This window comes from Sorex araneus, chromosome X, assembly GCF_027595985.1.
Source record: "Sorex araneus isolate mSorAra2 chromosome X, mSorAra2.pri, whole genome shotgun sequence".
NCBI lineage: Eukaryota > Metazoa > Chordata > Mammalia > Eulipotyphla > Soricidae > Sorex > Sorex araneus.
Window position 1 is genome coordinate 9,513,312 of NC_073313.1, and position 25,773 is coordinate 9,539,084.

General features: G+C 50.8%; 1 protein-coding gene across 1 annotated transcript in view; it reads right to left on the reverse strand.

Annotated features, from left to right (window-relative positions):
• Positions 1–1,267: 1,267 nt before the first annotated feature.
• LOC129399630 (uncharacterized) overlaps positions 1,268–25,773 on the reverse strand; it is a 44,296-nt gene continuing 19,790 nt past the window's right edge. The window contains exons 3-4 of the mRNA XM_055120055.1: positions 3,262–3,462; positions 1,268–1,534 (exon numbers count right to left, since the gene is read on the reverse strand). Of these exons, the coding sequence (XP_054976030.1) occupies positions 1,268–1,534; positions 3,262–3,462 (468 nt within the window). The remainder of the gene's footprint in view (positions 1,535–3,261; positions 3,463–25,773) is intronic.

Below are 25,773 nucleotides of genomic sequence, written 5' to 3' on the forward strand. Positions count from 1 at the left end.
CAGCAACGTCACAATCACAAACAAGACCTGCCCACGAGGTGGTGGCCGCCTCTTGCTGGGGGGAGGGGAGGGGGCCGGAGAAAGGGACCGGCCAGGGGCAGATGCGAGACTTGACCACGGGGCCCGTGCCCACGGCAGGTGGCAGTTGATGTGTTGTCCTGGGGGCAGGAGGGCGGCTCTGGGCTTCTTGAGTGTGACATGACTGGTCTCAGGAACCAGTCACAGCCTCCGGTCTTGGTTGGTGGTGGTGAGGGAGGGCTGCCGGGAAGGGTGCTTATTGCCTAGTGAGTCCACAGACTGCACCAATGGCCTTTAAGACACTAGTGTGTGGCCGGCCTTGGCCTGGGGTCCCTGCCAGAGAGGGGGCCAGTGCCGAGCTGTGTGGGTGAGGGTGAGGGAAGGTTCAGACTGACAGATCCCGCAATCAATCACGCCTCAACGCTTCCCTCGTGGCCTTGAGCCTAGAGGCCAGCGGCCACCACAGGGGCCTCTGCACCCAGAGGACACTGGCCCCTGGGGCTGTGCGGGAGCCCAGTGGCTGGACCCCCTTTCCCGAGCCTTCTGCTACACAGAGGTGCCCAGGGACGAAGGGTGCAAGCGCTTTCCCCCCGCCGGGCAAGCAGACGGTCTTGCTGCATTGTGGGCGCAGCAGAACCCCTGTGGGTGACGCAGTGGTCTGCCTGCTGGAGAAACCCACGAGAACCATGTAAGTGGGGCCTTGGTGTCACAGGGCCATGCTGTACAGTGGGCATGTCTTCCCCGGCCCCTCTCGCCAACCACTGCCAAAGCCCCCTGCGGGGGACCCCGCAGTGACGTGGAGAGCAGAGGATTCTGACCAGCCCATCCCACCGGCAGAGGGAGGGTCTGGGGGTGAAGGGAGGGAAAGGAAAAGGCACCCCAGGAAACGCCCGGCTGGGCTCCGGAAACAGGCGCTCAAGGACGGGGTTCCTGGGCGTCAGAGTCCGTGGGGGAGAGGCTGCTGGCCCCGTGGGCAGCTGGATTTGGGGCCTGCGACAGCCCGTGCCACCTTCTGTCCCCTTAGGGAGCACGAGGGGCACCGCGAGCCTTCGGGAGGAGGGGGACACGGAACAAACTCAGCCCCACAAGCACAGGGACTTATTGCTCTTTGGTGGTTGTCTGCCACCCAGCCACGTCGTCTCTGGGCGGGGCTCCCTCGGGGCTGAGGGGACGGGGACGGACTCAGGGGTGCAGAGGTCGGGGTTCGGGCGTGCATGGCAGGCGGGGGGCAGGCGCAGCTTCCTGCCCGTCACTTGCCTCGCTCGGGCGGCAGGCTGTCCAGCAGGCACTTGTGCTGCTCCTCGCCCAGGTGGATCTTGTCGTCCAGCTCCCGCTGTTCGATGAGCAGCGCCGACCGCATCTTCACAAAGTGCTCGCAGTCGGCCAGGCCGTCGGCGCCCAGGTAGCCGGCCAGGATGTGGAAGACGGTGCGCTCCCGGCGGTCCAGGTTCTCCTTCAGCTCCTTGGCGTCCCGGTGCTGCTGCGTGAGGACCCGCTGCTTCTCCCGCAGGGAGTGCTGTGTGAGCCCAAGGGAGGCCGCTGAGCGCCCAGGGCCTCGCGCTTGACCCGCTGCCACAGGCCAGGACCCGCGCGGAGGGGCGGGCGGGGGCGGATTCCCGGGTCTGCGTTGCCGCCTCTCCTCCATGGCCGGGGGCGCAAAGCGACACCTACCAAAGTCTAAACTTTTCTTTGGGGCCACGCCCGGCAGTGCTCAGGGCCGAGTCCTGGCTGGTGCTGGGGGATCACTGCTGGAGGGGCTCGGGGGACCACCAAGGACGCCGGGGATGGAACCCGGGTTGGGCTCATGTCAGGTAAGTGCCCCATCTGCTGTGCGATCACTCAGTTCCCAGTACCTACAGCTCTGAACAGAAACCCCAAGACCCGCTGCCCTCCTGGGGTAGGTGTGTTTGCAAGGTCCCGTCTGAGGAACGGGAACTCCCTAAATCATCAGTTACTCATACTGAAGCTTGGAAGATAAAGTTTTAATTCTTTTCTTTTAATTGTGGGTATTTGGGCCATACTTGGTGATGCTCAGGGGTTTCTCCTGGTGGGACTGGGGTATGTGTGTCGGGGGTGTGTCTGGAAGATGCCAAAGATCAAACCCAGGTGGCCGCATGCAAGCTAAGGACCCTACCTGCTGTGCTCTGGTCCCCAGGATGTCCAGTTTTGGATAGAAACCCAAGAGCTGCTGTTTCCTCCCCAGCCCCCTGCTCCCTGAGTCCCCCAAGGCCCCTCTGTGCAGGGAGGGGGCCGGGTGGGCGCAGAGCAGGCGTGCAGGGACAAGACGGTGACCTCGCCGAGATCAGCATCAGAAATTCAGGTCTCAACTGTGCGGCAGAAACCTGCGTTGGGCCGCAGAGTGAGCGCAGGGGCAGGGGCGCCTGCTGGCACACAGCTGCCCTGAATTTCGTGCCAGCACCGCTCAGGTGAGCCCCACCACGAGTGAGCCCTAGCACAGAGCCACAAGTAAGCCCTGAACACTGAGCCAGGAGCAGGCCCTGCGCACAGACCCAGGGGTCTGCTCTGAGCACAGAACCAGGAGTTAGCAGGAGTTAGCTCTGAGCACAGACCCAGGAGCAATCCCTGAATGTAGTCCCAGGAGGGATTTCAGAGCACAGAGCTTGAAGGATTCCTGATTGTAGAGCCAGGAAGCTTTCCTGAGCACAAAGCCAGGAGTCAGCCCCGAGGACAGCATTAACAGGGACCCCAGAGCACAAAGTCTGAAATGAGACCTGAGCAGAGCCAAGAGGGACCCCTGAGCATAGACCAAACAGGGACTGCTGAGCCCAGATCTAGGAGTCAGCCTGAGCACAGAGCCAAGAATGAGCCCTGAGCACGGAAGGAACAAGGACCCCCTGAGCACTGCTGGTGTGATCCAATCCTTCCCCCTAACTCAAGTCTTGTTCCTGCTTATGTGAGTTTTCTAAGTGCTTTCAGAAAGACACATTTGTTACAGATGAGGGCCAGGAATGCCTGGTGTGTGTGTGTATGTCCCTGTGTGTGTGGGTGCTCACATATGTGTGTGCGTGAATGTGCATGCGTGTGAGTGCATTGTGTGCATGTATGTGTGTACATGTGTGTATGTATATGTGCATGCATCTTCATGTGTGAGTGTGTGCATGTGTGTATGCATGTGCGTGTCCGTGTACATGTATGCCTTGTGTACATGCGTGGGTGCGTGTGTGAGTGTGTGCGTGCATGTGTGCGCATGTGTGTCGTGTGTGTGCATTTGCTGTGGGACACCGAGAGCAGGAGGTTGACCACCTTGTCCAGGTCGCCGACGAACATGCAGAACTTGTCGAACTCGTTGGGCTTGCACACGTCCTTGGCCAGCGCCTCCACGGCCTCACCCAGCGCGGTGTTGGCCTGCATGTCCTCCAGGAGGCTCTCCCGCGCCTCCCGCAGCACCTGCAGCTTGCGGCCCAGGCTGTCGATCAGCTCCTGCTGTGGGCAGGCCGGGGACAGGGCCACATGGTCAGCGGTGATGCCCCACTGCGGCCCCGAGAGGCCAGGAGCGCTCCGGGTTCCATCCCTGACACAGCACAGGGGACCCCGAGCACTGTGCCAAAGCAGGGCCCACCCCCAAGGGCCAGAAAGCTCCTGAGGGGCAGCGTGCATAAGGCGCCGCTTCCGTGGGGGTGGGGCCTGGGGACTGGCATGGAAAGGGTTTGAAATGCACTGAGGCGATGAGATACAAGGAGTTATAAGTCTGCGGTTGGAAGCCCGCCTCAAGGGCTGGGGGAGAGGGCAGCTGGGCTACACAAGGGACCACTATGACAATGATGGTTGGAAATGATCACTCTGGATGAGAACTGCGTGCTGAAAGGAGGGAGAGGGTCAAATATGATAACCCCTCAGTACCTGTATTGCAAACCGTAATGCCTACAAGAAGGGAGGGAGGGAGGGACAGGAAGAGAGGGAGAGAGGGAGGGAGGGACAAGAAGAGAGGGAGGGAGGGAGGAAGGGGGGACAGAGAGGGGAGAGAGGGAGAGCGAGAGGAGGGAGAGAGGGACAGAGAGCAGGAGGGAGGGAGAAGGAGAGAGGGAGAAAGAGAGGGAGAGAGAAGGAAGGAGGGGGGAGGGGTGGAGAAGAAAAGTGCGTGCCCTAGAGGCAGGCTGGTGGCAGCGGGGAAACTGGGGACACTGGTGGTGGAAAAATACACTGGCGGAGGGACGGGTGCTGGACATCAGTACCAGTCTGGTTACTGGGGTCACGGAGGCAGCAGCGAGCGCTCGTGAGTAGGCTCTGTGTGGGCGAGCCCTGGTTCGAGCCTGGGTTCAACCTCCGGTAGGCACAATCTCCAAAGCAATGGCCTGGTAACGCCAACTCTGGGGACTGGATAGGACAGTGGAGAAGGCGTTTGCCTTGCATGCAGCCGGCCAGGGTTCAAGCCGCGGCCTCCCATATGGTCCCCAGAGCACCTCTAGGAGAGACTCCAGACTGTAGAGCCAGGAGGAAGCCTTGAGTATTGCCAGGTGTGGCGCAAAACCAAAGCCAAAACAAAGGGAAAAAGGATACCCCAAAACCCAGAGTATCCCCAAGGCCCCCCAAGAGTGGCCCCCAAACCAAATAAAATGAAACAAAATTTATGATTTGCTATGAGCAAATGTTTGACTTGGAGACGTATTTTATACACAGGGTTGCAGAAAAATTTCTCTGGTGACGAGACGTGAGAGTACGGCAGGTACAGCGCCTGCCTTGCCCATGGCTAAACAGGGTTCAAGCCCCAGCATCCCGTAGGGTCCCAGTGAGCGCTGCCAGGAGGGAGTCCTAAGTGCAGGGCCAGGAGGAACCGCTGGTCACAGCTGGGTGCGCAGCCTTGCACTAAAGAATTTCTTCCCCTCTGGGGAAAAGGAGTCAATAGTGGAAAAGAATCGAGAAGGTCCAGCTTCACGGGCCGGAGAACTTGTGCTGGGGGTAGGGGGTTTCCCTTGCACGCAGCTGACCCGGGTTCTATTCCGGCAACCCCAAGTCCTGCCAGGCGAGTTTCCTCAGCACAGAGCCAGGTGTGGTCCAAAACCAAATGCAAGACACGCAAAGAAGCTCTTGCTTAGGAAAGAGCAAATACAGACATGGGCCATGAAGACACTGTTCGGTCCGGCCCCACTGGGAAGCCAAGCGCCTCTGAATTCCAGAAAGAAAGACCCCACGGTGGGTTCCTGGCAACACATTTGGCCTTGGAGACAAATGCACCTTCAGGTCTGCACGGACACTTTGATAAAAACCCATGGAGGGGACACAGTGAACGGAAAACCTTCACGTCTTCTGGTGTTTGGGAAATGCGACTCAAGACCTTGAAGCTGTCGGGATGACTCTTGTCCAAGAAAACCAAGAATCAGGGGAGATAATGGGGAGGAGGGGGAGGAGGAAGAGGAGAGGGGAGGAGGAGGAGGAGGAAAAAGAAGAGGAAAGAGGAGAGGATGAGGAGAGGATAGCAGGTAGAGGGCGAGGAGTGGGGAAGAGGGAGAAGAGGAAAGAGGAGAGGAAGAGGAGGGGGGATCAGGTAGTGGGGGAAGAGGGGGAGGAGGGAGAAGAGGAGGAAAGGGAGAAGGAACCCAGGTTGGTGCAGCTGCTATAAAAAGGCCTTTGAGGGGCTGAAGCGATAGCACAGCGTGTAGGGTGTTTGCCTTGCACACGGCTGACCCGGGTTCAATTTTCAGCATCCCATAAGGTCCTCTGAGCACCCACAGGAGTAATTCCTGAGTGCATGAGCCAGAAGAAAGCCCTGTGCATTGCCGAGTGTGACCCAAAAAAGCAAAAAAAAAAAAAAAAAAAAAAGGTCTTTGAAACTTTTGTCTTTAGGCCTCACTCAGGAGGAAGCCATGGGCTTCCTCCTGGCTCTGTGCTCAGGGTCACTCATGGCAGGGCTCAAGGTAGGACATGGGGTGTGGGGTTTGTAGCTATGTCAGCCATGTGCCAGGCAAAGTGCCTGACCTGCTGTGCTATTGCTTCGCTGCACCACCCCACATACAATTTTTTTCTTTTTCTTTTTATTATTTATTTATTTATTTATTTATTGCTTTTTGGGTCACACCCAGCGATGCTCAGGGGTCACTCCTGGCTCTGCACTCAGGAATTACTCCTGGCGTTGCTCAGGAGACCATACGGAATGCTGGGAATCAAACCTGGGTCGGCCGCGTGCAAGGCAAACGCCCAACCCGCTGTGCTATCACTCCAGCCCCTCTTTTTCTTTTTTAAAAACCCACTTAATGATGAGTCTTTGTCGCTGAGCCACTCTGGTGAAAAACGAAGAGAAAATTCAGAGGAACAGGAAGAAGCGTGGAGGCCAATGAGCCACAAACGCACTGGGATCTTCAGCCACTCGGGCGGGTTGAAACTTTCACAGCACATTGAATTAAAAAACATTCACAGCACTAGGAAGTGGATTTTCACAAAGATGCTCGCCTTGCACGCGGTGGCACCCCCGCCTGGAGGGAACCCTGAGCGCAGTGCCAGGTGTCAGCCCTGAGCACCCCTAGGTGAAGTCTGATCCCTCATTTCACTGCACTAGGACTGGAGAGATGCGACAGTGAATGGGACAGAGAGATGGACGCTTGCTTTGCACACAGGTCCAGTCCAGCCCGACTGCCACCACCACATCAGGGCCCCCAGCATCGCCCAGAGAACGATGATGGGAACTTCTGGTGACTCTCGACTTTGTGTGTGTAGCGAACCACTTGCTTTTCTCTTGCCCCCTAACCTTTCCATACTTTACTCTAGAGCAGTGTTCTTTGCTTAAACACAGAATGACCGTTCATGCTGTGCTCCTAGTATTTGGCCGTCCATTGACTGAAATATATTGACTCCAAGGCATCCGTCATGATTACTTGATTCAGGCTTCAGCTGCTGTAGTTCCCAACACCTCACATAGGGGTGTCCCACCACAGGTTCTTGATGGACCCTGGGCAAGTGACAAACCTATCCCGGCATCGAAATTGGACAGTGTAGGAAGCATAAGAGCATGGTCTTGATGCAAGCTGTTATGACTTACGAGAGAGGACCTCATGGGGAAGGACAAGCTAAACCGGCCTTAAAGTCTGGGATTTACGGGAAATGCCTTGCTTGCCTTCTGAACCCAGAGGACTAATTTTTAGGATCTATATTTCTGACTGTGTATTTTTTAAATAACAGCAAGTATTAAGGAGAAGAAAAGCAACATAATGCCTGTTGCTTGGCCCTAGATGAAATCTCACCACATAGCCCCTGGGAGAGAGAGCATCTCCTTGAGTTAATCCCCCCAGAGAACTGCCTCCATCTAAACGCTTTCCCTCTGTAAATGGCCAATCACACCTAAGGGCATCCCTGTACCTCCAAGCCCCTCAGATGGTCAGTAAGTGTGCTAGCAGCTCTGCATGAAGTGGCCACTCCGTGAGGCCCCGTCTATTTGGTCTCTGCTGGGGAGGTGGCTCTCGGCCACGGCATGCATCACTCACAGCCCAAAGTCATTCCTGGCGTCCCTGGGTTGGCACAAGCCCCCAACCACCAGGCACCTACAGGTAAGGGCTGTGTTTGATGGACCCCCCCCTACTCTAGTAATTGAGCTGGAGAACAGTACTCGGGGTACTGGGGACTTAAGAATTCTAGTCGTACTCCTGCTCAGAGGAGAGTGAGATAGCAAATTTCCAGGTTTTGGGGGTTACTGGAGACCTAATAATCCCAGCCGTACCTCCCCACTAAGATGGGACAGAAACAGCCATCCTGGGCGCTTTACGTGTATCTCAAGCCAGACCGAAGGCGCCGAGCCATTTATGGGGTTTTTTCTTGGGCGGGGTGTCACACCCAGCGATGCACAGGAGTACTCCTGGCTCTGCACTCAGGAATTACCCCTGCCGGTGCTTAGGGGACCATGTGGGATGCTGGGAATCAAACCTGGGTTGGCCGCGTGCAAGGCAAACGCCCTACCCGCTGTGCTATCGCTCCAGCCCCACCATTTACGGGTTTGACTCAGCATCTCTCCTGCAGAATGGGAGACTGAATTTCCTGAGACCAACTCTGGGCCAGCTTGAAAGTTTTTTACCAAATAAACTCATGGTTTCTAGACCAAGGGTCTCTAGAGAACAAGATTTGGAAAGAGGTTAAGAATAATTGTCTACCTGTTTTCCCTAGCCATGGATAAATGTTCCAATACATACATACATATATATACATATATATTATATATATATATAATAGGTTGGAGGTAAGATGGCGCCGGTCAAACCCATCAGGCTCTCCCGAACCCGGCTCACCATCTTGCTCTGGCTCTGGATGACGTGCAACTCAGCATGCCAGACGTGGAATTCCGTGTGAGATTCCTGCTGGAACTCTGCACATGATTCTTGCTGGACATCACCAGCTGCTTTGCGGGACTAAGACAGAATGACGTCGGCGGGCTCTGGAATTTGTGTTAATATATTGAATGTAATCAATTACTGTGAACAACTCTTTGAAAATAAAATTTACAAATTAAATTAAATTTAAAAAGATATATCAAAGAAAAAAAAGAATAATTTTCTATAAGGCATCTGAGAAGGGGATCCAGACCCCCTTGGAATTCTGGGTTACATGGGAGATTGCTTGTTCCATTCTCCAGTTTGGGGAAGGTACAGCAGAGGAGGAGGAGAGCACGAGGCATGAGATAGGAGATTTTTCTCAGGAGAAGGAGTTTAGCAAACAGACCTCTGAGAGGATTAAAGATGAGGCAAAGATGAGGCAAAGCCCCCTCTGCCCAGAGCCTCAAGGCAGGTAAGAGCTTTCCCAGTGACAATGTGCCTCATTAGATAGGATAGAGAAGGGATCACTGAGAAAATGATGGCTGGAGGAACCAGTCGGGATAGGAGATGCGTGCCGAAAGTAGATAACGGACCAAACATGATGAACTCTCAGTGTCTGTGTTGCAAGCCATAATGCCCCAAAGTAGAGAGTATGGGGAATATTGTTTGCCTTAGAGGCAGAGGGAGGGTGAGAAAGGGGGGGTATACCTGGGATATTGGTTGTGGGGAATGTGCACTGGTGGAGGGAGGGGTGTTTGATCATTGTGAGACTGTAACCCAAACAGGAAAGCTTGTAACTATCTCATGGTGATTCAATAAAATTTTTTTAAAAGTGCCTCAGGACAGGGATTCTTCTGATGACGCGGCTCAACTGTCCCTCCTGAAGTCAGACCAGAGAGACCTCCAGCTCCGCAGGATTCAATTTCCAATACAACAAATGAAAGTGATGTAGATGCTGAGCCAGCTGCTTCCTCCTCGGCCTCTTGAGTCCCAAAGCAAGAAAGCAGTTTCCAGGCTGCCCGGAACAAGCTCTGGATCAAGGCTTACAGCTGAGCCTCGATTAGACCTCTATTAGACCTCAAGTGGTCAGTTCCACCCAGACCACATGAGGTCCATCTCGCTTCCCCCGCTGTCCCCCTGCCCGTCCAGTGAGGGGAGCTCAGCCCCCATCTTATTAAGGTTTAAGAATAGATTCACTCAGACATTTTAAAGAGGCCACTCTCTGCCTTGTCTGGGCCGACATTTCTGTACTGTAAAGAATATTTCACAGGCTGGACTGAAGGCGCTTTTGGGGTGCAAATTAATGCCCTAGATCACTCTGGGATGTGGTCTATCGTGCTGAATCCCCTTCGGAAGCCGGCTTGCTTGCATGGTTGTCCTTCGTCTAGTGTTCTGCCTATTCTATTCAGGATGACACGAGTGAACAACTTGTAGATGACAGACAGCAGGCAGATTGGGCGATAGTTGCCGATGTCGGGGATGTCTCCCTTCTTGTACAACAGAACTGTTCTACTGGTTTTCCACTGGGATGGAACCTTGCATTCAGACAGGTAGCGTGTGAAGAGTCGGGCCAGTGTATTGATGAGTACTGGCGGGAGATTCTTCAGGTGTTCGGGTCTGACCTTGTCTGGACCAGGTGCTGTACCCGTCTTTACCAACAAAATTTCAGAAGGGAGAACGTTGGGAACAACATATCCATCCTGCGGAATTTGGTACGTGGGCAGCTGGACATGGCTGTCAAAGAGATCCGAGTAGAAGTCATGAATAATCCTCTCCATTGCCTTTCTGTAAGATGTCATAGATCCATCAGGATGTCGGAGGGCAGTCATCTTGGTCTTGGAGTTGGCGAAGGACAGGCGAGCATTGCGAATACTTTTCCCAGCTTCTGCTGCACTGGCCAACACTGCTGCTCTTCTCTCCTTGATGTCTTCCTTTATATCATCTCTGCACAGCTTTGTGAGCTCGGACGTTAGCTTGTGGTTGCCTGAGGCTCGCGCCAAACCACGTTGACAAATGAGCTCGAGAGTTTGCGACGACAGGCGTCTGTGGCTTTCTTACTCTTGGCATTCTTCGCACAGTCATGGAGGTGCTGAACCAGTCAATCGTATTCCTTGTCGATGTTGTCAAGGATGGCATCTTCCCACGTTGCTGCAATAGTGCCAAAGAGCTCCCAGTTGGTGGTCATTCTGGGAGTTGCCTTCTTAGACTTGAATTTTGCAGACTTTTCTCCCCGCTCTGTGAAGTAGAAGTTTGCTCATCTTTCTTTTTTTTAAATTTATTTATTTTATTGAATCACCATGTGGAAAGTTATACAGTTCTCAGGCTTATGTCTCAGTTTTACAATACTCAAACACCCATTACTTCACCAGTGCCCATATTGCACCACCAAAGACACCAGTATACCTCCCAACCCCCACCCCCAACCCCCCATTTCCGCCTTCGTAATTGATAAATTTCACTTCATTTTCTCTTTACCTTAATTACATTCTATATTTCAACACAAAACTCACTATTGTTGGAGTTTTCCCCCAAGAAAGACAGCCCTACTGCCAAGGAAGCATTTGATAATTCGTTTTCCATTGCTGAGAATGGAGAGATATGAAGTTCCGCTGTTTCAAGTACATAGAATTTTTTTCTCTCCTTCCTGCGCCACTGAGTTCATGCCTGCTTAATAAATAGTCCTCATACTATGGCTAACGTCACGCCGCCCAACGAGAAAAAAAGGGTACTTCCCATCCTCGGCCGGCGTGGGGGTATGGCTTAGTTCACAGTCTAGAAACATGGCTGCAAGCAGTTTCTGGAACCAAAAGTAGTCTAGTTGGCCTCCGGATTCTGGTTGATCACCAGCAACACGGCCGCACAAAAGGGTCGAATCTTGGAGGAGCATGCGCTGGTATCGGCCCAAGACTGCCCAAGCATCCCACTGTTCCAAGTACATAATTTTTTCCCTCCCAATCCTGCACCTCTAAGTTCATGACTGCTTAATAGATCTCATAATATGGTGGACGCCACACCGCGTTTCTCCCAGAAAAGGGAAAAGAACCGAGAAAGGAGGATGTTTCCTCTCCTAGGCCGGCGTGGGGCTATGGTTTAGTTCACAGTCTAGAGAAATGGCTGCTACTTTGATTACCTTCAATATTTCAACAAAAAACTCAGTATTATTGTTTGGAGTTTCCCCCCACAGTTAGACCTGCTAAAAAGGAACCATTTCACATTGCTGACAATTAAGAGATATTAGGTCGCACGGCCGCGCAGTTTTGGATTTTTGTATGAAGTCCAGGGAAAATTCTGCCAGTAATTGCATCACTGCAAGCTTTTACTTCCCTTTTGTGGTGCTCATATGATGAAAAGCCTGGAGAGAGAAACCCTGCCCCACTGGCGCTGCATGGGCCAGTGGCTCCCATCACAGTCTGGAGGCATTTCTGCAAGCTGCTTGTGTCCAAAGTAGTTCAGTTGTCTCTGGGATCGTGCTTGTGCAGCAGTGGAAAAGACCGTACCTGCGTGGCGCTGTGCTTAAATATCTGCAAAGGCCGGGTCCAGCAATCCCGCCCCCTGGGATCTCCCTGGCGTCCCGCTGGTACCTGCATTCTGTGTTCTAAAAACCGGCAGTCGCCATGCTGTGCCCTATAAGAAAGGGTTGAGAGAGAAAGACCCTGCCCCGCTGGTGCCGCATGGGCCAGTGGCTCCGATCACAGTCTGGAGGCATTATTGCGAGCTGCTCGTGTCCAAAGTAGTCCAGTTTCCTCCGGAATCGTGCTCGTGCAGCAGCAGAAAAGAACCTTGCTCATCTTTCTTAACGCTGCCACATTGGGGGCTCTTTCGGTGACAGGTGAATGAGGCCAATTGTTGTAGTGTTGTTGGCATATGGAATACACCACAGGTATCTTGCTAGGCTCTGCCGTGTGGACAGGATACTCCTGGTAGCTTGCCAGGCTCTCCAAGAGGGCCGAAGGCTTTTAGGGCGGCCTCCAATCGCCCTTAGAGTTGTTACCATGGTTCACAGAAAATTTAAACCTATCAAATATGGTGCGGGAATAATGGGTATTAAGTGTCTTATGGTGTGTCTGGAGAGCGTCCTGGATCGTGGCAGTGGCTGGGTAGTGGATGACCAAACTCATTGAAGTTTCGCGAGAGTTCAAGATGCCGCTCTGTCTAATGTTCATCGACTTAAAGAAGGCCTTCGATTCTGTAGAGACTAAGGCGGTCATCGAAGCCCTGTCCAAACAGGGCGTTCAAACTCAGTATAACAAAATCCTCCGTGAGCTGTATTGTGGATTCACCACCAGGATCTCACCATTCTACAAGGAAGTGATCATTGATGTAAATAGAGTGGTGCGGCAGGGTGATACCATTTCACTGAAACTCTTCAGTGCCGCCCTCGAGAACATCATGCAACAACTGGAATGGGAAGGAATGGGAGTGAAGATAGATGGTGGCAATTACACCACCTCCGCTTTGCTGATGATATCGTTCTCATATCACCAAACATTAGCCAAGCAGCACAAATGCTGGCTGACTTCGACACGAGTGTGGAAAGGTCAGAATGCAGCTGAATCTCAACAAGACGATGTGTGTGAAACTAAAGCTCACTGAGGGATGTGCGCGCTCGCGGGCACTCGCAGACTCTCCGGGTGGCTCTGTCTCACCACCCGAGTTAGGTGCTCTGGAACCGTTTGGTGCTCTGGAACCGCCGTGTGTGGCTGTTGGTCAAGGGCAGGCGATGGAAGGAAGAAGGCCAAACTTGTTGCTCGATCAGTTTATTTCGTTCTCTCTCTCTCTGCTTCTCTCCCAGTTCTGGATCTCTCTCTGGATCTTCCTCTATTCCCCTTTCATCCCCACAGTCTCAGTTTATATAGCAAATTACATAGGGCAGTAGCACAAAGGTGGGTTTAACATCAACAAATCAACAAAGAAGGGTAAGACCATTTCTTGAGGAGATTAACAAAAATCTCATCTAAGGAAATCTCATCTAAGGAGATCCACTCAAGGGCGGGCGTACAAACAAAGGTGTGTCAGGGTGTGAGTTAGTAATATACTTAAATAGTTATAGTAAATCTACTTCTAATATTTCTAGCAATGTCATTCTGTATGAGCACAGTATGAGAAATAACCTTAAAGTTTGGTTCTTCCTGAGGACATTCACTATATAATCCAGAGCACAGTCCTCAGGCCAGGTTAGTCTTCCTAACCCCAGCTGGGTCCTAATCTCGTCGTTACCTTTGGATCCTGACAGCATTTGCCCATGGCCACGCTCTCAACTTATAGTTGAGTATTGTAGCACTTTGGCCTGGCCCATTTCGATGCCAGGATAGCTCACAGCTTGCCCTGGGTCTATTCCGTCCCTCGTCGGGACCCTGCTTTTGGGGTGCTGGAACTAAGGGCAACTGAGTTGAGAAAGCAGATGCCCAGGAGTAAATATTATTGGAGTCAATCAACTCCCAAGTTACAAGCATAACATTAACTGCCTTCCTGTGTCCATACAGAAAGGACATTGCTTTAAGGTAAACTATGCAAAAGACACTAACTTATAATACAAGTTCAGAGCCCTTAGAAGGATCTAATCTTACAAGAGAACAGAATCTGATCAGAGAAAAGGTGATTAACTGGTTGGGAAGGAGGGTGCAGAGAAGAGTTTACAGACAAACAAAGGAATGGGAGTGTCTCTGAGAGTGTCTCCAGGAATGTCTAAACCTAAGCCTCCTACGGCAATGGAGGAAGGACAAACCAATGTTATCCTACATGATGTTCATGAAAAACGAACTAGTCCCTGAAGCTCCATTTGCTCTCAATGGAACGAACATCTCCGAATGCAGCAACTACGTGTACCTGGGTCGAGAAATCAACATGAGGAACGACTTGGTGCCAGAACTGCGCAGGAGGAAGAGAGCAGCATGGAATGCCTTCAAGAGCGTCAAAGAAGTGGTTAAGAGAACGAAGAACCTCCGACTCCGGGCACATCTTTTCGATTCCACCATTCTTCCTGCACTAACATAGCCCTCAGAGACCTGGGCCCTATGCAAACAGGATGAGAACGCGATTAGGGTATCCCAAAGAGGAATCAAAAGAGCTATGCTAGGAGTATCACGTCTCACTCAAGTGAGAGAAGGAATACGGAGTTCTGACCTCCATCAACGGTCAAGAATCAGGGATGCTGTCTCGTTTGCCAAGGCATCAAAAATCAGATGTGCCGGTCATGTAATGCGATTCAGAGACGACCGACTGCTGGACTAGAGCTGTTACCGACTGGATTCCACGGGATGTCAGAAGACCTCGTGACCACCCACCAACTAGATGGTCAGATTTCTTCGTCAAATCCCTAAATGAACGATTTGAGGCTCTTTCTTTGCCTGGAGCAAGCAGATATCATTGGGGTGCACGTGACAGGGACAAATGGAGACATTACTGGTGCCCACTCGAGTAAATCGAAGATCAACGGGATGACAAGTGTCAAGTGATCACTCTGGGCAGAAATGTTCAGGAAGCAAATTAACTCGTAGATGTTAATAAGTGAAGGAAAGTGTCCAGGCCCCAATCAGGCAAGCTACCTCGCCCCGTCCTGTGTACTCACGTCTGTGACCTGGTGAGGTGGGCTTGGGAGAAGATCAGTATAGATACTCAATTTCAGTATTTTGTTGATTTGGTTTTGTGCCCATGTTGTGCTAAGTTTACTCAGCTTATGTTTTTCATTATATGGATGATATAATGAAATCATGTATGTTGCATATATGTTGCATATAACACGCTTGCATGTTCTAATGACAGAGAGCTTCAGAGATAGTATGAAAACCTCGAAACGCTCAAGGTTTCTTGAGCTAGGAGACATTAATAGGGTCTACCCTTCTCTCAGCACTGCCCAGTGAGATCTTAGTACCCTGTGCCTCAGCCCTCAGGAGGTCTGGCCCTGCATGGCCCAAGGCAGGTAACACCTGAGGCTCACGAGTTTTATTTTTTTCTAGACTGGCTCCAGAAATCCCATCTTTTCCCAAAATTCCCAAAAATCCCAAAACTTATGCTTTTGCTACAGTAACTGAAAAACAGAAAAGTGGGTATGCTCCCACTTGACTCCCTGTCTTTGACATTGTTTCCTTTAAATTTTAAAAACCAATCTCAAGTAGAGTGTTAGTGATTTTCACTGGGTCCGCGGTCCCTCCGCTCAGCCTCAGTGACCTAACCTGGACAGTGAATTCTAATCAAGTTGCTGCCTGGCAGATAAAACTTGCTAAATTGGTTTATTTATTCTTCCATGTTAGGCTCTTGCAACTTGGGAAATGAAAAGGCAGGAATATGCCCCCCCACCACCCCAACACATCAGGAAATAATTCTCCTATTTGGATTAAGATTGACAAGTAAGAGGAAAAGATTATGCCAATATCTTAAAAGGTCTACTAGGAAACTCTGGGTTGTGATATGCCTCATCTGGAGTGGTATTTATCTGTCGGGTTCAACCCCCAGACGCCCAGAGACTCTACAACCCTTCAAACTCTACAACCCTCCAAACTGTCCAACGGTACCGGTCCAGCCCAGTACCATTGCCAAACTGACCTTGGTTGGGAGTCACAAGGAAATCAGAGGAGGAGCCAGCGTCACAGGACCCCAGATAAAGGCCTCTAGTTCACTTGAACCTATTATGAGGACACAGTAGGAGTGTTCCTTATACACACGTTGTTTTTTTTTTTTGCTTTTTGGGTCACACCCAGCGATGTTCAGGGGTCACTCCTGGCTCTACACTCAGGAATTACCCCTGGCCGTGCTCAGGGGACCATATGGGATGCTGGGAATCGAACCCGGGTCGGCCGCCCGCGTGCAAGGCAAACGCCCTACCCGCTGTGCTATCACTCCAGCCCCATTTTTTTGTATACCCACTTTTAATATTCGGTTCAGTATCTGCATTTGCAAACTACAGTGCCCAAAAGGTAGGCGGGGGAGGTAGGGAAGGAGGGAGGGATTGAAGAGAGGGAGGGAGGGAGGGAGGGTGGGAGGGAGGAGAGAGAATCTACCATAGAAGCAGGCTCGGGGGTGGGAGGGAAACTGGGGACACTGGTGATGGGAAATGTACACTGGCGGAAGGATGGGTATTGCAACACCGTAGGACTGAAACCGGATCATGAACAGCTTTGTAAGGGTCTATCTCACAGTGATTCCATAAAAATAAAACATTTAAAATTTTTTCCTAAAAACCCCATTCCTTATATCCCTCCCTTACAGATTGTTCGGATAACGCCAGATCCCCATGTTTGGACTAACAGTTCCTTTCTTTTACCCACTCCATTTGCCTCAGATCCGGAATGAGGAAGGAACACCTTTTCATTTCTCTCCGGATACTCCCTCGATCTTGTGGGTATAGGAGATTCCCACCACCCCCCCACCGCCCCCGTCTCTCTCTCTGCCCCACGCATGCATTCGCACCAAGCCCCTATGTTCAAAGCATCTGATCACTTACAAAAAGTGTTTCTCTCACACAGAAGCTAGGACACGTATATGGCTGCCAGTGTATCCGACCAGACAATGGCTGCATTTTGTGGCTGAAGGACTCCTCACAGCACTCATAAGGCTCCTTCTCCAGTGCTCCCTGCAATTCGTTGGTCTCCCGGGACTCACTGCTGTGACCACTACCACTGCTGCTGCAGGCACAGCTCTGCAAACCCCAATCTAGATTCATGATTTCGCCAAAATGTGGCCAAATGACTCACCACAGTGGACAGTGCAGGACGGTTGGTCACTTTCCAACAAGCACTGTTCTGGGTGCTGAGGTGGGTTGAAGTTTTGGAACAAGAGAGACTATTTTGGATTGGAACTGTTTTCTTTCTATTTTATTTTATTTGCATTTTGCAAATAGAAAAGGGGGAGATGTTGGATGTTAATCCTAAATGCTTTAGGCTTCACTAGTGAATTGCCCATTTTCCTCCTCCCAGAGAAGTTCACAGTGCTCTTACGAGCACCCCTAACTCCTCTGAGTCTATCTTTAACCTTTCCTTTGTGCTTTGCCTCTCACTGTCACAGTCTCAGGTCACAGTTGGTTATAAAGTGAAAACTTCTGGTGATTCTGGACGTGGTATCTGTGGTGAATTACTTGCTTTTCTATTTCCCCCATAGCCTTTTCATATTTTACTCTAGAGCAATGTTCTTTGCTTAAACACACAAAGACCATTAATGCTATGCTCCTAGTATTTGGCAGTTGATAGACTCTGAAATATATCTATTTCTGAGCATCAGTAATAATTACTTGACTGAGGCTTTGGCTGCTGTAGTTCCTAACACCCCACAAAGGGGGAGGGGCCCCCACTATGGGCCTTGGATGGACCCTGGGCAAGCAGCGAAGCTACCCCAGCATTGAAATGGGTTAGTTAGAAAGCACAAAAGCAGCATCTTGATGCAAGCTGTTATGACTTAAGAGAGAGGACCCCCCAGGGAAGGAAAAGCTAAACCGGCCTGAGGACTTAAAGTCTGGGATTTAGGGCAAATGCCTTGCTTGCCCTCAGAGTCCAGCAAACTTAGTTTTGAGATCTATATTTCTTCCTTTTTTTTTGAAATAACTGCAAGTATTAATAAGAAGTAAACTTGTTTAATGCGTACTAGTAGCAAGGGGAAGAGAAAAGCAATAGAATGCCTGTTGCTTGCCCTTGGACGAAATCTCTCCATATAGCCCCCGGGAGAAAGAGCGTCTCCTTGAGTTAATCCCCCCAAGAGAATTGCCTTCATCCAAACGCTTTACCTCAGTAAATGATCAATCACACCTAAGGACAGTCCTGTACCTCCAAGGCCCTCAGATGGTCAGGAAGTGTGCTAACAGCTCTGCATTAAGTGGGCATCTGTCCGCGAGTCCCCCTCTGTTCCTCTGCTGGGGAGGCCTGGGGAGGGCTCTCTTGACCATCCAACATGTAACAACTTGAGCTCACACCCAGGACCCCCCAAACCTGCAGAAAGTGATCGCTGTGTGCTGAGCCAGGAGTAAACCCTGAGCACTGCAGAGTGTGGCCCCAAAACAAAAATATAACAAAATGAAAAGATGAAAAGACACATTCTCGATTTTCCGGAGTGCCTCTACCCACTACCATCCTGCCAGCCTACTAGGAGCGCAGCAAATGAATGAGAAGTGGCCCACAAGTCAAGGAAGCTCAATTAAAAGCAGTGACACCGAGGCCCCACTAGCGAGGAACAGCGTATTAAACCCTCAGACAAGGCTTTACTGACCCCATGGTGAGACAGGACAACTATCACACATTTTCTCCCACTGAAGTAATTTTTGATCATCTCGTTAGCAATTTGGTGGTAACAAACAATAGAAATTAAATTCCCTAGGCCTGATGCGTGGGCTGGCGTGGGGGACGGCTGGGAAAACGGAGACAATGGTGGAGTGGAGGACAGGTTAGGGTTGGGATACTGAATGCCCGTAGCAAGTCATAATGGGCGAGTTTTAAACGATGGCATCTGTGTAAACTGCAAAACAGATGCCTTTAATTAAAAAAAAACACACAACAACACTTTAAAGAAGTTTTAAAAATATACGTTGTCCAGTCACTGGCTCCCGTGCTGGCCGCTTCCTCTGACCCGCGGAAGCATTTGTGTCCGCGTGAGTCTGGGCGAGCTCGCGCCTGCGGCGGGGGGTCTTGAGGCACGTCAGGCCTCTGGGGAGGGCGCCCGTCCCTGCAGTGTTGCACTACTTGTTCCACGGCTCAAACACGTGGGGCAGGCCTGAGAGATCAACAGAGCCACGAGTCCCCGCGTCATGGACATGTGTGCATGAAGGACAGAAAAGCATTTGGGGACCCCCTCCAGCGGTTCTCACTAGGGTAGAGGGCCCTGGTGGGCCATTCTCGACATCTGAGCAGGCAGAGCTGGGGGCGGGAAACAGGGCCTTGCACAGAAGGGCTAGTGGCAGGTGTGGGTCCCCAATCCTGGCCCACGCCACTGCACATTGCCACTCGAACGGCGAAGGAGCTGCAGGCACTTTGTTCATCCAAAGCAGAGAGGAAGAGAAGAGTGGCTCCTCTAGCAGCCCGGGAGACGCATGTTGCTGGCTTGTCTCTGTCTCTTTGCTGTCTTTCTTTCTCTCTCTCCCCCATCTCTCTCGGTTGCACTCTCCTTTTGATTCATTTTCGAAGAGTGCTTCGCTCTGCAAGGCCGTGGTCTTCCTTGAGCACGTTCTTTTTTATTTATTTTTAATTTTTAATTATTTAAAATTTATTTTATGGAATCACCATGTGGAAAGTTACAAAGTTCTCAGGCTTATGTCTCCGTTATACAATACTCAAACTCCCATCCCTTCACCAGTGCCCATATTCCACCACCAAAGACCCCAGTATACCTCCTGACCCCCACCCCCCTTCCCCATCCCTGCCTGCTTAATTTATAAATTTCACTTCATTTTCTCTTTACCTTGATTACATTCCATATTTCAACACAAAATTCACTATTGTTGGAGTTTTCCCCCCAGAAAGACAGCCCTACTGCCAAGGAAGCATTTGATAATTAGTTTTCCATTGCTGAGAATGGAGAGATATGAAGTCCCGCTGTTCCAAGTACATAGAATTTTTTTCCCTCCTTCCCGCACCACCAAGTTCATGCCTGCTTGATAGTCCTCATATTATGGCTGACACCACGCAGCCCAACGAGAAAATAGGATATTTCCCGTCCTTTGCTGGCGTGGGGCTATGGCTTAGTTCACAGTCTAGAGACATGGCTGCAAGCAGTTTCTGGAACCAAAAGTAGTCTAGTTGGCCTCCGGATTATGGTTGATCAGCAGCAACGCGGCCGCAAAATAGAGTGGTCACCCGGGTTGAATCTCAGTGGAGCATGCGCTAGTATCGGCCCAAGATTGTCCAAGCGTCCAGATGTTCCAAGTACATAATGTTTTCCCCTCCCATTTCCGCACCTCTAAGTTCGTGACTGCTTAATAGACCTCATAATATGGTGGACGCCACACCACGTTTCTCCAGAAAAGGGAAAAGAACCGAGAAAGGAGGATATTTCCTCTCCTTGGGCGACGTGAGGCTATGGCTTAGTTCACAGTCTAGAGAAATGGTTGCTACCTTGATTACCTTCAGTATTTCAAAAAAAACTCAGTATTATTGTTTGGAGTTTCCCCCCACAGTCAGACCTGCTAAAAAGGAACCATTTCACATTGCTGACAATTCAGAGATATTAGGTCGTGAGGCCGCGCAGGTTTGGATTTTTGTATGAAGTCCAGGGAAAATTCTGCCAGTAATTGCATCACTGCAAGCTTTTACTTCCCTTTTGTGGTGCTCATATGATGGAGAAGCCTGGAGAGAAAAACCCTGCCCCACTGGAGGCGCATGGGCCAGTGGCTCCGAGCACAGTCTGGAGGCATTTTTGGGGAGCTGTTCGTTTCCAAAGTAGTTCAGTTGCCTCAGGGGTCGAGCTTGTGGAGCCACAGAAAGGACGGTACCTGCGTGGCACTGTGCTTAAATATCGGCAAAGGGCGGGTCCGGAACTCCCGTCCCCTGGGATATCCAGGGCGTCCCGCGGGTACCTGCATTCTATGTTCTAAAAACCGGTTATCGCCTCGCTGCGCTCAATAAGGAAGAGTTGAGAGAGAATAAACCCTGCCCCGCCGGCGGCGCATGGGCCAGTGGCTCCCATCACCGTCTGGGGGCATTTTGGGGGAGCTGCTCGTGTCCAAAGTAGTTCAGTTGCCTCCAGGGTCGAGCTCATGGAGACGCAGAATAGGCGAACACGTTCTTTTTTGAGCCACAGCTAACTATGCTCACAGTTGACTCTTGGCTCTGCGCACAAGAATTACTCCTGGTGGGGGCTGGGGGAGCCTAGGGGATGCTGAGGATGGAACCCAGGCTGCTGCGTGCAAGGTGTTCATCACCCACTGCATTCTCTCCTCAGCACACTTCTCCTCTGTGAACCCTCTCACACCCCAGTAACTCAATAAAAATCAGCTTGCTTCACACACACACAATCACACACACACAAGTTAACAGTTCTTAACCACTTCAACTAAACAAAGGGTAGGGCACTGGAGCCATAGTCCAGTGGGTAAGGCTTTTGCTCTGCATGCAGCCAACCTGGGTTTGATCTGTGGCATCCCATATGGTTCCCCGCTCCCCCCATCTCCCACCCCAGGCACTGCCAGGAGTGAATCCTGGGCTCAAAGCCAGGAGCAACCCCTGAGCATTGTCAGGTGGCCCCTCACAAAACAAAGAAACAAACAAAATACAGTAAACTAAGGGTTCGAGGAATTTAAAAAAGAAGTTCTATCATCCCAAAGGCTCTGAACTCAAATTGCTTTAGCCATCCATCTGGATGCTTACAGAATAGCAAAGAAGCATTTGAAAAGTCTCAATGTTACCTGGAAAACAAAGATATGCACAAAACATGTCTCAAGAAAAGTCAGCTGCATACTCTTCACAATAGCCAGAATCTGAAAACAACCTCAGCACCAAAGAACGGAGGAGTGGATAAAGAAACTATGTATGTTGCATCTACACTGTGGAATACTATGCAGTGAGGAAAAATAGCCATAAAAATTTGCTTATAGATAGATGAACATGGAGAATCACATGCTGAGTCAAATGAGGAGAAAGACATACTATGTTTGCACTCATGGATATAAAAAATACATAATCTGAAACCAAAACCAAGGACAGCAGAAACAAGGGCCAGGAGGATTGGTGCACGGTTGGAAGTCAGTCTCAAGTACTGGGAGAGAGGGCAGTTGGGATAGAGAAGGGACCAGTATGACAATAAGTGGATAAGAACTGCATGCTGTAAGCGGGTAAAGGAACAAACATTAATTGTACCTGTATTGCCAATCATAGTATTAAACTTACTGAAAAAGTGATATACATGGCTAAGGCTTACTAAAATTAAAAGATGCTGATTCAAAATTTTTTAAAAGTCAGTGTGGGGGGTCAGCATCAGCTCGAGAATGGATGGGGGTGAGGGCTAGGGGGGCAAATAGGGACGCTTCTGAGTCCAGCAGAGGCGAGGACATGGGGAGGGGCACCGGAGGCCAAGACAAGAGGCTTGGGGGGGTGCTCAGGTGAGCAGAGTCGTCCAGGTGAACACTCAGGTGGGAGCTCAGGTGAGTGGGGCCGTCCAGGTGAGCACTCGGGTGAGCACTCAGGGCAGAGCTCAGCTGAGCGGATTTGGCAAGGTAAGCACTGTCGTCCAGGTGAGCACCCAGGAGGGAGCTCAGGTGAGCACTCAGGGGGTTGCTCAGGTGAGCGGGGTCGTCCAGGTGAGCGGGGGCGCTCAGGGAGGCCACAGCAGCTGTGTGACTATGCAGGCTCGCGATGGGGCGGCAGGAGCCGCTGGGAGGGCGTCTTAAACATACAATAAACATACAAAGAAAAGGGTAAAAAACCGAAAAAAAAAAAACCCCATAAACCAAGTAGGTGCTGGGCTGGGCAGAAGGTAGAGCATAGCTAAGATAAAGAAATCAGTTTTCTACTGTCTGAGCCCCCGCAGACACATTCTGTTGGAGCTCAGGGGACCATATCCAGGGCGTGGATCCGGTCTCCATGTGAAAGCGAGCACTGACCAAATGGAGCACCTACTACGATATTTCTATATGAGAACTTACCACAGCCTTCAAAACGGTGGGTAAATTATAAGGAGGTGGAAGGGGGGGGGTCAATGCATGCAGATCACATGGGAAGCACAGGAAAAGAATCTACCAGAACCACAGTAAGACTAACTTCGTCCCTTTCCCGAACATCAATACAAATCAGACAATCAGACACTGAAAGGAAAGGACTTCATCTTCGTTCAGAGCAAATCACCCAAAGACGAGTGACATGTCAGCAAGCAGGGAGACTAACCTCCAGGCACCGCCGGCATTCCTGCAGAGAATTTCCTGCAGAGTTCCTTTCCCAAAACAACTAAGAATTCAGCCAGTGGTGTGAATGGGTGAGTTCCACATAGAATGGGAACATGCATCCTATGTGTATGTCTGTTTGACTTGGGGGTCCACACTCGCAGGTGCTCAATCTTCCTCCTCATTCTGCACTCAGGGCTCACTCCCGGTTGGACTGAGAACCCTGTGCAGTGCTGGAAGTACCTTCCCCGGTGTAAATTCTTTCCAGGTCCAACACGTTTCCTTTCCCCCCAGTCCCTGGCCTTCCCTTCCTTGTTGCCGTGCCGGGGGCTGGCTCACACACTTGTGCTGGGAGCTGCACACTTGCTGTGGGGCCAGGAATGACAGCAGCGGAGGCAGCAGGAGTGCAGCTGTGCCAGCTATCGGAAGAGTGGCTGTATCATGCGTGATTCCAATACCACATGCTTCAGGCTTGCCCAGGAAAGGCCTCAACGCTTCAGACAGGAGAGATTTACCACAGGGCCTTGGGCGTTGGAAGAATGAGCTAAGCGGGCTGCAGACAGGAGCCGGGGCAGGGAAGGAAAGGAAAACCTGCTTCTCCAGAGATCTGGCGGTTTTGGAGTGGCCCCAATGGCAGCCTTTGCTCCGGGCTGCTTCCTCTCACCCCCAGTGTCGCAGGATGCCCGTGCCATCACCTCTCACACTCTGCACAACTGTGCGGCCTCCGAACTATGAAGACTGTGTTCTCTTCCGGTCCTCTCAATTCTTTGCATCCTCTTTCTTCACATGTGACCCTGACCATTTCACACAGACACTCATTTAACCTGAAACTGAATGGAGCACAGAGACTGCCGAAGGGCAGGGCTGAGTGTATGCTTCACATGCTGGGGCAGGGTTCAATGCCCAGATCTACCTTGTCCCGGACTTGGAGTCATCTCTGAGCACAGAGCTGGGAGTAGTGCATGGCACTGCCAGATATAGCCCCCTCACACACACACACCCGCTGTCCATCTTCTGTAGCTTAAAGCTAATCACTGATGAAGACATCAAAAACACCCTTTTTCTCCAGGGGCCAAAGATACAGTTAAGCATGGAAGGCACTTGCTGTGCACGCTGCCCACCGAGGTTTGATCCCTGGCATCCCGTATGGTCTCCTGAGCCCACCAGGAATGATTCCTGAGAGCAGAGCTGAAGTCACCCCTGAGTATTGCCAGATATGGCCCCCAAATAAACAAAGCATTGCTTTTACTCTCTGGGCTGGGGCTGTAGCTCGGTGTTGGCGTGTTTGGTTCATATGTATATACCCTTGCCTTTGTCCATGGCACCAAAAATAAATGAAGTGAAAAGTCTTCACCCAGGGCCTGTGACTTGGGGAAGGCACTTGTCTTGGTTTTAGTCCCCAGCGCTCTATCAAGTCCTCTGAGCCCTGGGGAGTGATCCCTAAGCACAGAGTCAGGAATAAGCCACAAACACAGCCAGGTGTGACTCCAAAACCCCATAAAAGAAACACTTCACCCTAATTCTTTTTTCACCTTGCATGTTTTATGTGAACTTCATAATATACTGTAGCACTGTGGTCCCATTGCTCATCGATTTGCTCGAGGGGGCACCAGTAACTTCTCCATTATGAGACTTTTGTGACTATTTTGAGAATATAAATTAGCCACGGGGGGCTTGCCAGGCTCTGCCAAGCGGGGGGGGGATACTCTCGGTAGCTTGCCAGGCTCTCTGAGAGGGACGGATCAATAGCACAGCTGGTAGGGCGTTTGCCTTGCAGGAGGCCTACCTTGGTTCAATTCCCAGCATCCCTTATGGTCCCCTGAGCACTGCCAGTGGTAATTCCTGAGTTCAGAGCCAGGAGTAACGTCTGTGTATCTCGAGGTGTGACCCAAAAAGCAAAAAGCAAAAAAAAAAAAACCCAACAAACCATAGTTTGTGCACACCTTCATTTGTATATGCAGCCTGATTGGCTGTTCCAATCAGATGCACTCAGAGGACATACCAATCAGGAAACAGAAACAATTAAGGGGCAGGTGGAAGAACAGAAGCAGCAAGTAGTTTACTGTGGCATGAATGAAGAGAAAATCGGTAAGCAGTGAGGAGTGGACAGAAAATACAGTGGTGAGAGAAAATGGAACAGCCATTTGGGTTGCTGTCCAGAAAGTGGAACTTACTCATTCTGTAAGTATTGCAGACTGCAGGCATATAACCACATGAGCTGTTCAGGAAAGAGACAGTTAAATAGATTCTATAACAAAAGAGCTCTCTGCTGGTGGACACGTGTTGGTGTACAACATCTCACAATCTCAGGCCTAGTTAGGCTCGGATGTTCAAATGGTTTTTCTGTTACTGTTACTTTAACTGAGGATGCTTCTGGTTGTGTAACTGACTTTGATATTGTTTCTGTTGACTAAGTTAATTTGCATATTCAGCCTACCTGTCTGAATATCATTGGTTAGAACATTAAGCTAGTTGATAAAGGGGCTGAACAGGCTGCTCTGGGCACAACACCAGAGACAGTTTGTGATCCTCCATAAAGTATTTCTTTCGTGCGCATATCTCAATGCCTCAAAATGTCTAACCACACCTTCCTGCAACATATGACACTCAACACGGGGCTCGAAGTTAAAGGCCTGGTACCTAGAAATAAAAAAAGGGAGAGATAAATAAAGAAATATATATCGAAAGAAAGGAAGGAAGGAAGAAGAAAAGAGA